Below are 11,060 nucleotides of genomic sequence, written 5' to 3' on the forward strand. Positions count from 1 at the left end.
CCCCCCCAAGTCAAGTGGGGCGCCCCCCACCCTAGGGTTTCCAACCCTAGGCGCAGGGGGAGGCCCATGGGGGGCGCCCCAGCCCACTAAGGGCTGGTTCCCTTCCCACTTCAGCCCATGGGGCCCTCCGGGATAGGTGGCCCCACCCGGTGGACCCCCGGGACCCTTCCGGTGGTCCCGGTACAATACCGATAACCCCCGAAACTTTCCCGGTGGCCAAAACTAGACTTCCTATATATAATTCTTCACCTCCGGACCATTCTGGAACTCCTCGTGACGTCCGGGATCTCATCCAGGACTCCGAACAACTTTCGGGTTTCCGCATACTCATATCTCTACAACCCTAGCGTCACCGATCCTTAAGTGTGTAGACCCTACGGGTTCGGGAGACATGCAGACATGACCGAGACGCCTCTCCGGTCAATAACCAACAGCGGGATCTGGATACCCATGTTGGCTCCCACATGTTCCATGATGATCTCATCGGATGAACCACGATGTCGAGGATTCAATCAATCCCGTATACAATTTCCTTTGTCAATCGGTACGTTACTTGCCCGAGATTCGATCGTCGGTATCCCAATACCTTGTTCAATCTCGTTACCGGCAAGTCACTTTACTCGTACCGTAATGCATGATCCCGTGGCTAACTCCTTAGTCACATTGAGCTCATTATGATGATGCATTACCGAGTGGGCCCAGAGATACCTCTCCGTCATACGGAATGACAAATCCCAGTCTCGATCCGTGCCAACCCAACAGACACTTTCGGAGATACCCGTAATGCACCTTTATAGTCACCCAGTTACGTTGTGACGTTTGGTACACCCAAAGCACTCCTACGGTATCCGTGGAGTTGCACGATCACATGGTCTAAGGAAATGATACTTGACATTGGAAAAGCTCTAGCAAACGAACTACACGATCTTTTATGCTATGCTTAGGATTGGGTCTTGTCCATCACATCATTCTCCTAATGATGTGATCCCGTTATCAACGACATCCAATGTCCATGGTCAGGAAACCGTAACCATCTATTGATCAACGAGCTAGTCAACTAGAGGCTTACTAGGGACATGGTGTTGTCTATGTATCCACACATGTATCTGAGTTTCCTATCAATACAATTCTAGCATGGACAATAAACGATTATCATGAACAAGGAAATATAATAATAACCAATTTATTATTGCCTCTAGGGTATATTTCCAACAAACTCAACAAGTATCATTGGAGACACCTGTAGAGCATCTTTATGATCACCCAGTTATGTTGTGACGTTTGGTAGCACACAAAGTGTCCCTCCGTTATTCGGGAGTTGCATAATCTCATAGTCATAGGAACATGTATAAGTTATGAAGAAAGCAATAGCAACAAACTAAACGATCATAGTTCTAAGCTAACGGATGGGTCATGTCAATCACATCATTCTCTAATGATGTGATCCCGTTCATCAAATGACAACTCATGTCAATGGCTAGGAAACTTAACCATCTTTGATCAACGAGCTAGTCAAGTAGAGGCATACTAGTGACACTCTGTTTCTCTATGTATTCACAGATGTACTCAATTTCCGGTTAATACAATTCTAGCATGAATAATAAACATTTATCATGAAATAAGGAAATAAATAATAACATTATTATTGCCTCTAGGGCATATATCCTTCAGCATCAACCTTGCTCGGTCTAGCTATCGTCGACGCCACCACGGCGCCCAACGGCACCTCCTCCCTGCGCGCAAACAGCTGAGCACATCGCTGTCGCCACTGATACACCTCAGCGCCATGCCGCCAAGTACCACCACCCGACACAGCTTGAAGTCCTTGGAAGATCTGTCGTGCGTAGCACCTGCCGACCAGGCATGACAAAGCGTAGCACCTGTCGGTCACGCATGACTTGACATCTCCACCGAAACTCCGTGCAAGACGAAGCCGCTCCACCTCCTGCCTCTGACTTCCAGCGCTGCTCCACAAACGATGCTCACAAGAGAGAAACGACACCGCAGTGCCGCCATCGTCCGATCTGGAACACCAGATCCTAGGGTTTCCCTCAGAGCAGCACGAATGTGTCGACAGTAGTTACACGATGATGCCTTCATCAAGGTAACGGCGTAGAACGCCGCCATCGCCTGCCGCGGCTCGGTTTTCACCGGCAACCATGTCTTCCCAACTCGCAGCCGGGACTAGATGATGGATCTCGAGATCCGATCACCCAGCTTCTGGCCGGCCACCGCCGACAAAGAAGATGACCACCACCACTGGCTACACCGGCCAGAACAGATCTGCCATGGGTGCCGCCAAGCAGTCCACCAGGCCCTCGACGCCACCGCCGATCTAAAGCCAGAAGACATGCCGCCGAAGACCGCATCGCGCCGCCGCCCGATCCAGGCCAGCCGCCGCAGCAGCCGCCCGTGGCCTGAGGCAGGGCCGACCGCCGCCGCCGTCGAAGCCAACGCCGTCGCTTCTAGATCGGCCGCACCTCCACTTATGTTGGGGCCCCGCCACCCCTGAGACGTGGGAGGGAGGAAGAGCCCCCGCCACCGCCGTCGGCCTCCGGGCGCAAGCCGGCGGCGTCCTCCGGCGGCGGCGGGAGGAGGGGAGGAAGATGGGCTAGGCCCCGGCGGCGGCTAGGATTGGGGAGCGAACCGAGTCGCCCGGGCGGGGAGCGACCCGGGTAGTCAAAATAATATTTGCCGGTTGATGACATTGTCGATTCAAAACCGGGCTTGTCTCGACCTTCTTTCAAAAAAAAATTCCTTCTTAAATACAATTTGAAACCCGGTATCAGCGGATAATGTCGCCTGCCCTCTTTGTGCTAATCATGACACATGAGACGTCTGCGCACATATTCCAAGGTTGTAGTTATGCGAAATAGGTTTAGAGGCCTGTGCTTATCCTCGTGGAGTTTAGGATCCATTTCTTTGTAAGGCTGGTGCTTATCCTCGTGAGATACCATTCCAAAAGATTGACACTCATTTGACGAAGTTATCCTATACATCTTGGGGAGTTTGTGGGGATAAAACTACATGATCTTTTGAGCTTTGGTATAAGCCAATCCAATTTCCTTATCAAGGAGGTAGGTGGACCCGTGTGGCTCAGTCAAGTGTTGTATTGAATTTTTTATTTACTTCTTTCCTCTATATTGCTCATTGTGTGGTTGTCAGTCATATAAATACATTTATTGTCCTCGTAGTGCTTGGCCTTTTAAATAGTTATGCGGCTTGCATGGTTCACCTAATGCCTCATACAAAATCAAAAATTAACATCCAACACGTGCATTCAATTTCTTGGAGGTTGTTTTTGTTGACATGCAATGTCTATGACCTATTTAATGAAAGTCCTCACAGTGCTCGGCCTTTGCGTAGATATGTGGCTTGCATTGGTGTTGCCTAACACCTCATACAGAGCAAAACATTAATAACCAAAAGCTTATGTGCATTTAACCTCTAGGGGTTGTTTGCGGTAGACGCCGGCGTATCACATAAAGTGGAGTGATTTGATAACGTTTACACATGGCTTGACGGATAATAGAGATTTTTTAAACGAAAACTACATGCAATCAACATCTCGAGCCTTGATACCAGGTCGACGTCCGAAAGACCTAATCATGAAATAGCATATGCTTGTAAGGTTCTCGCAATTTTCAAACCCAAACACGCAAGTTGCTTAAATTGTGGCGATCTATAAAATGATGCATGTTCATGGTGGTCTTTTTCCTATATCCATCTTAGCACCTTGTCTACGTACTTGCACACATAAATTAACACTAATAAGTGGCCTGGTTAGGATAATTTGTGGAAGATTGGATAAAGAATTGTTGTTTCGAGAAAACAAATAAAAAATTAGACCTATTTCACTTGGTAGGAAGAGTAGACATGCATTTTTAAGTCCTGAGACATGTATTTGAGTTTGGACAATGGTATAAAGTAGTTGAAATCATGGTTAATTTTCAGGCAGGTTGTTGTTTCGTTTGAAAATTAACAATGTGCAGGCAATTGCCCTCTTCGGTTCTTTTAGTGTCAAAGCTTTCATAAAATCTTCAACTAAAAAAAACTTCTCATAAAATTTGGCACGAAATTCGTGCAATTCAAATGGGCCATCACACAACAACCATCTCAAAAATGAAATAAAATGGGCCATCCCAATTTTCCCACGCGGTGGTGGCATCAGACAAGGGGGAAGCCCTAATCGCCGATGATACAAATAGCCGTAGACAGGGCCCGAGACAAGGGCCGATCGACTCAAAAGTCAAAAACCCCAGCCCCGATCGAGCCGCCTTTTCCCAACCCAGCAGCGCCCCGACCCCGCCGTCCGTTACTGGTGTGGACACGCGGCCGGCGTGGTCGGCGGCAGGCGGGGATGAGCATGCGCGATCTGGTGGCCGGTCGGGCCGGCTGTGCGGCGGCGGGATCGTCCTCGTCGGCCAACCCCCTCACCGCCCTCGCCGACGCCGTGCTCGGCTCCTCCAAATCTGAGGTGCGTGCGTCGTCCGACTTAACCCCCATCTCGAGCGAAATCGGGGCGCCGCCGACCTCCAGCGGGCATGGATCCCTAGGGCTAGGGTTGGGTCGGGTGGATCCTTCCCGGGGATTTGTTGTTCGTTTCTCGCTGGCTGATCCTTCTGCAGAGGAGACGCCACTGCCCAATTCAATCGGTTGAGGTGGCTGTTGGTACATCGGATCCCGAGGAGCTGCAGGGCGCTCCGGTGGTCTCCGTTCGGTGTTCGCCTGTGCAGGCAATTGTGGCGCCGAACGCTGAGGTCGTGGGCGACAACAGATGCTCATCAACCTCCACTCCCGTTCGCTCACCTGGTAGAGGGGCACTGGCGATGTCTTCTCCATTGTGCTCACAATCTCCTGTCAGAAGCTTGGCGGACAGAGACCACACCCCTAACCCCGAATGCTGACCCCAACCAGGCGCTTGTTGCAGACTTGGACGAGGATCGTGCCTTTCTCATGGCTGCGGTTGGACAGCTCAGGCGCCACTTGGCATCTCCCCTCCACCCCCTTCCTGATGTTCAGTTCAGCAGATCCGTCGCCGTGGCCGTGGCCGAGACAGGCGCAAGTGCTACGCTCCACCCTCCTGTCAGCCATCGCAGTGGGAGGGAGCGGTGGATATCACTGATTTCAGGCCAATCAGTCTCATCCACAGTGCTACAAAAATCATCGTTAAGGCTTTCGCCAACAAGTTAGCACTGAAACTTGATCAGCTTATCCCACGCAATCAAAGTGCATTCTTTGGGAGGCGGCGCATTCAAGACAACTTCGCCTTGGTCCACCACGCTGTAAAAACTTTGCATCGAAAGCAGGGTGATGTTCGTTAGACCAGACCGGTTCGAGCTAAGAGTTGTGGCTGATATGTTGGGCATCTTTGGTGATGCCTCTGATCTTTTTGTCAATTTCGCCAAGAGCTCATTCATCCCTATCAGATGTGGCCCGGAGGTGAACAAGGACCTCCCGGTGGATTTGCCATGTACAATTGGTTTGTTCCCTTGCACTTACTTAGGCCTACCCTTGAGCACGGGACCATTGAGGAAAGAGGAGCTCATGAAACTGGCTGACTGTGTGGCAAACCACATGCCAGCATGGAAGGGCAACCTACTATTCAACATCATCTTGATCAAATATGTTCTCACAGCAACATCAGTTTACCATATGCTATCATTTGATCTACCCCCATGGGTTATCAAGAAAATTGAGAAAATCTGTTGTGACTTCCTTTGGAGAAGACTAGAGGAAGAAAAGCGTGGACACTGCAAGATTGCATGGGAAATGGTTTATTGGCCGATCGAATATGGGGGCCTCGGAATTCATAACCTGCGGCTTCTGAATGTTGCTCTCAGAATCAGGTGGCTGTGGTAGGCCAGGATTGACGATGCTAGGTCGTGGCAAGGTTTTACCGTTAATGTCTCGTCGGAGGCTACGAGAATGCTCCACGCCTCAACTATATGTACGTTGGGGAACGATAACGCTGCAAAGTTCTGGACAGACATATGGTTGCATGGCTCTGCTCTCAAGGAGCTGGAACCAGATCTTTTTGATTCATCATCCATTGCATCGAGGAAGCTATCTGGTAAGGCGGATCTTCTCCAGAATGCATGGATCATAGGCATCAGGCGATAAAGGGTTCCCCTGCTTTATATTATAAAGCAACGGCCAACTACACGATACAATAAGCTTGCTGGGGCGTAGCACAACCAAGCCCAAAAGAAAAACGAGAGGAAGAAGAGAGAAACAAATGCCAACACCGGCAGATCAACAAAATGAAGATGACCGGAACCACTGCTCCCTCTGGAGAAGTCCCACCGTGCTCCTAGCACTCCAAATCATCGCGTACCGAGCATGACCTTCAAGAAAGAAAGCGACGACGACGCCGCTGCTGCCCGGACTAGTCCTAGGGTTTCCCTCGATACACGGAGGGCAGTGGGGAAGGGGTATACCCGAGGCCCTTCAAGAAGGAACGGCAGCACCTGCAGGTGTCACTGCGTCGTTGCCGGGCGATCTGGAGTGCTCCACCCAACTTGCCCCCACCAGCATGCGCCGCCATGATCATGGCACCCTCCTCGTCGTCTCACTGTGGTCACCGGATATGAAACCTAGAGGAAAGAGGAGGGGACAGCGAAATCGAGGACAACAGCAACGCAACCGTGTGGGAGGGAACAACCTCCACTGCCCTCGTGGTCGCCGACCAGACGTGGCAACGGGGACACACCAGGCCCCTACTGGACTGGCCGGGCCCAGTCGGGGCCCACAAAGCCCCCGCCGCCACGCTGCAACACGACAGCTGACAGCGCCGCCACCACCCGAAGACCGCCGACACACCACCTCCACCTCCGGGGAGCATTGCAGCTTTGCAACAAACAGCCGGCCCGCCCTGACCCAGATGGGGCCTCGATCTGGGCCGAGCAGGCGCCACCGGCCACACCCGCACCACCACACTGCCCCGCAGCCAAGGGCCGCGCCGCCGCATCGATGACCACCTGAGCCGGCCGACGCCGTCCGAGCTGCACCGCCGCCGTCAAGAGCTCCCGCGCCACTCTCCACGCCGGCAGCGGTGGCAGGGGAGAGGGATGGGGAGGGGGGCTAGGGTTTGCTCGTCACCTGTGGGGGACGAGCGAGCTAACCGAAGGGGGAGAGGGCCGGCCGGCCGGATGATTGCACGGATCGCAGGCATCAAGGGAGATTTCTCGGCTGTGATGATCATTCAATTCTGCGAATTCTGGATATTGACGAGCCGCCAACGTCAGTCGATGACTAATATTAAGGATAGTTTTCGCTGGATCTGGACGGAGAGTGGTGTTTACTCCGGCCAAAACAGGATACAGGGCATTTTTCGCTGCTGCCGGGCGCGAAGCAGCTGTAAAATTCCTCTGCACCATTGCGTCTGAAATTTTTTGGTTGGCTCGCCATTCATAATGGGTGTTGGACAGCTGATCGCTTAATTGACAGAGGGCTCCCCCACCCTACTGCCTGCACCCTCTGTGATCAAGCGCCGGAGACGATAAACCACCTTCTTATCCAATGCCCATTCTCGAGGGCAGTTTTGTTTCAGGTGTTTAGACAACTTGATTTGGTGGTGCCGTGCCGCAAGCTAATTCAGCTTTAGTGGACTGGTGGGAGCAGGTTCACAGTGGAGTGCCTCGTAGAAGAAAAAAAGGGACACTAAGTGAATAACATTGCCGCCATTGAACCTGCTGTGGTTTCTAGGATTTTGGGTGAGTGGAACCTCTGGGTCCATGCGTGGGATCAATACAGTAGGAGTAGGCAAAGGGTAGGCAACAGAGAAACTAGTGATCAGCAGCTATTAGTGGCAGTGCTGGTGGATCAGCGGCTCTGCCTGCTTATTTGTAAACTCTACTTTGTACTGTTTTTCCTCCATTCCTTAATGAATCAACATGCAAAGCTCTTATGTGTTCCGGAAAAAGAAAGTGTGGAATTTATGTTTTTTCTTTTTGTATCAGTACCATTCGCGAGAAATGAACATCAACCTAAAGTTTTTTGACGAAACTTAGTAGCGCAGAGAACTTTATTATTAATCTATTCATGTTTTAGGTTGATGATTTTCTGAAACATTTTTTTTTTGCAGCAGCAGATAAAGGAACTTTCAGGATCAGCAGTTCGCGGGAAAGCTTCTTTTGATTCGATGCCCATTCCTTTATCAACACTTCCAGGCTCCGAGGATGAGATCAAGCTAGGTCAGGGACCTATTAGAAGCATGAAGGTTATTTTCCCTATTCCTCAGTATCCTAGATATTTATGTGTATTTGTGATGTTTACTAATTCCAGTTGAACATTGGCAGGGCACCGACTTCATTAATGGGTGTCATGGAGACGCCTGTGGCGATAATTTTCAAGCCTCAATCCCTTCTGTTCCTGAACACATAGTGGTCGAGCCTCACCTTGGAGAGCCAGAGCAAGTTGATAGCGCTACTCGCCTGCATTTCAAGCCCAAATTTGAAGGCAAGTTCCAAACTAATGTGATTGTAGATATTAGTAATTATGTCAATGCATGGTATAAAACTCACACATCTAATAATTCAATTAAGCTGATAACTCTTTATCGATTTTTGCTCGGTCATGTTCCTTTTCAGTTTTCACATATCATTATCAGTAGCATGTTTAGGTATGGTTGAACTGCATGCCTATTTCCAATGGGACTAAATACACTGTGAGTTAACCCTGATGAGACATTTGTTTCAGGTCCACCAGAGATGGCTGCTCAAGCTTTCTTGCCTCAAAGTTCATTTGAACCATACAGTATACCGGAAAATGGACCAGAAGAATATTCAGGAGGAAAGGTTAGCTTAGTTTCTCATCTCTGTGTTTGAAGATTATCTGGAAAATGAGGCCAGAGGGCACTGAAGAAAGACACTTTTGTGCTAACCAACTTCGCTTCTAAGTGATTGGCCTTCAAGCATTAACCTCATGTCTTGTGCCTGAAACACCTAATGCTTAGTTTATTCGTGCCAGGATGGATTGCTGGATCATATAGATGGTCTTTATGATGATGAAATGAGATCCTCTGGAAACATAAGCACCGAAGTCGATAGTTGGCTGTCTGCGTTTGAACAGGTCAGTGCCTTCTAAACTGCAGTCACCTTTTCAAGTCAGATTATTTTTCAAAAGGTTAGATAAACATGACCAGATGACCTTGATATTGTGCTGTGCGTGTGGGCTTTTAAATCGGTCTATATGGACTATTCGGTCCTGCATAGTAGAGGACCAATTTGAACGTACTTAGTTCGGTCCTGTAGTTTTGCAAACCGGTTTTTATTCCGTCTTTTCGGGTTCGGTTTTGGGTCTTCATTTTTTATACCCGAGGTGACCCGCCACAGCTGTACAATTTTTCAGGCAGCCGCTAATGGCGCTGGAAATTTGCAGCAGGAGCTAAAATTTGAGGTTGACCAAAAAAATTTCATCACAAAATAGAGATGAGTCATCTGTTGTAATTGTTTTTTGGCCCCAAATGCCCCAAAAGACAGTTTTTTGCACTGCTGTTGTTTTACATCACTTGTTAGAAATGCCCTTAGTTATTGTAATAAGGTGTTATGTTTGCGCTTTGCGGTGGTTGCAGGGAATTTGGGGTTCCTTCATGCAATATTTGTGGACAATATGCCTGGGTTTATAAGATTATATATACAACTATTGAAATAATGACTTCTTTTCCTCTTCTATGCCTCTGAGTGCTGAGTTGACTATTGACGACGCTGATCCCATCATTTGCTGGCTGCAGGGAATACATCCTCGAGTCATGAGCGACGACGAGCTGGCAGGTGATGGCTGGTTGTCATTCCTGCGGATTGCCATCAGCCACCTGGGTGGATTTTCCCAACCAAGGTTTCTGGAAGAGCTGATCACCTGTCAGGATCAGGTTACTGGGCATCGAGTATGGATCAAGCTACAGCAACGCTCTGGCTGGTCGGTTAAATTGGAAGCTACGCGCCACCACCTCTTCGACGCCCTGCAGGACGCGGCGATGCTGGCCGTTATTACCATGAGGCAGCATTTCCCTTGCGAGTTCGGAGGCACTCCGTTTGAAGTTCTGCCTGTGGCACCTAGGCAGAGGAGCAGGCGGCTAGACGACGGTGCCGCGGTCATCCGCGGCGGTGCTGTGGCTTCCGCTTTTATGGGGATCAATCACGATGATGTCCAAGGTCTTCTCGCGGTCGGCTTCATGTCCCTTTTCCATGAGCGTTCCAAGTCTTTGCAACGTTTGAAGGAGCACGCGTTGAAGGAGCGGCTCCTGATCACGGAGATAGAGAAGATGGTGGAAGAGCTCGATGGTTCCCCAACCCAAACACAGGAGTTGGATCGAAGAATTGAGGAGCTAAAAAAGATGGCCGGAGAGATGCATCGACTTCATGCCCATGCTGTCAAAGGATGCATCGGTTGGTTTGTGTTCGTCACAAACGAGGCGCAGCAGGAGATGAAGCCATCGGACGATGGGAATGAGGTTGCAAGCTCCCCAGCAGTATCGGTCAGGGCCAGGCTGTGAGTGATATGCATGCATTGCACCAGTTTAGATTCATCAATTAATGATGGTTACAATCAAACCAACCTGTGTTGTTGTAATTCATGTACTGCTTTTGGACTTGGATGGTTTGATTTTGGGACTCTCGGACGTGGCGCCGTGAACTCATGTTGTTATTGTAATCTCAGACGTTGTTGTTGTAATCTCAGACCCTTGCTTGTGTTGTAAACCATGTAAGTGCAAGACCTAAATGGGCTGTCTGTGACACCCTACAATATATGGTGGTTGTTGAGACATATATGGCAAATGGTGATGATAATTAGCCGCTTGCATTCAAACGCATAAGATAATTTGTCTACATGTAATCATGTATATGTCTGGCATGTCTGTATTACGCATTCAGTTTTCTAGTTACACCATCACTGGCGGAGCTAGGCAAGAAGTCTTGGGGGGGGGGGCAAACATAAAATAGGGATGTTTGGGGTGGGTGGGGGGGCAAAAGCTTATGCTTTTCCTAATCTGACCTCCCTCAAAAAAAAAAAAATCTTCACGTGATTTAATCTAGGCTGGGGGGGGGGGGGGGGGGGGG

General features: G+C 49.6%; 1 protein-coding gene across 3 annotated transcripts; it reads left to right on the forward strand.

The window, feature by feature from the left end:
• Positions 1-4,247: 4,247 nt before the first annotated feature.
• LOC123124988 (uncharacterized) lies at positions 4,248-10,750 on the forward strand. Of its 3 annotated transcripts, none has more exons than XM_044545533.1 (6): positions 4,248-4,477; positions 8,090-8,221; positions 8,301-8,460; positions 8,701-8,798; positions 8,971-9,072; positions 9,734-10,750. In XM_044545533.1, exons 1-6 carry the CDS (start codon positions 4,361-4,363, stop codon positions 10,493-10,495), a joined length of 1,371 nt encoding a protein of 456 aa, XP_044401468.1. In that variant the 5' UTR covers positions 4,248-4,360; the 3' UTR covers positions 10,496-10,750. The 3 variants fall into 3 exon arrangements, with proteins under 3 accessions (XP_044401468.1, XP_044401467.1, XP_044401469.1); XM_044545532.1 differs by having other exon boundaries at positions 4,249-4,477; positions 8,087-8,221; XM_044545534.1 differs by having other exon boundaries at positions 4,249-4,477; positions 8,093-8,221.
• Positions 10,751-11,060: the final 310 nt, after the last annotated feature.

This window comes from Triticum aestivum, chromosome 5D (assembly GCF_018294505.1).
Source record: "Triticum aestivum cultivar Chinese Spring chromosome 5D, IWGSC CS RefSeq v2.1, whole genome shotgun sequence".
Lineage (NCBI taxonomy): Eukaryota > Viridiplantae > Streptophyta > Magnoliopsida > Poales > Poaceae > Triticum > Triticum aestivum.

Coding starts and splice junctions, on each gene's coding strand:
- LOC123124988 (XM_044545532.1), top strand. CDS start 4,361: ATGAGCATGCGCGATCTGGTGGCCGGTCGGGCCGGCTGTGCGGCGGCG. Junction 8,222..8,300: donor GACCTATTAGAAGCATGAAG/GTTATTTTCCCT, acceptor GAACATTGGCAG/GGCACCGACTTCATTAATGG. Junction 9,073..9,733: donor GGCTGTCTGCGTTTGAACAG/GTCAGTGCCTTC, acceptor TGCTGGCTGCAG/GGAATACATCCTCGAGTCAT.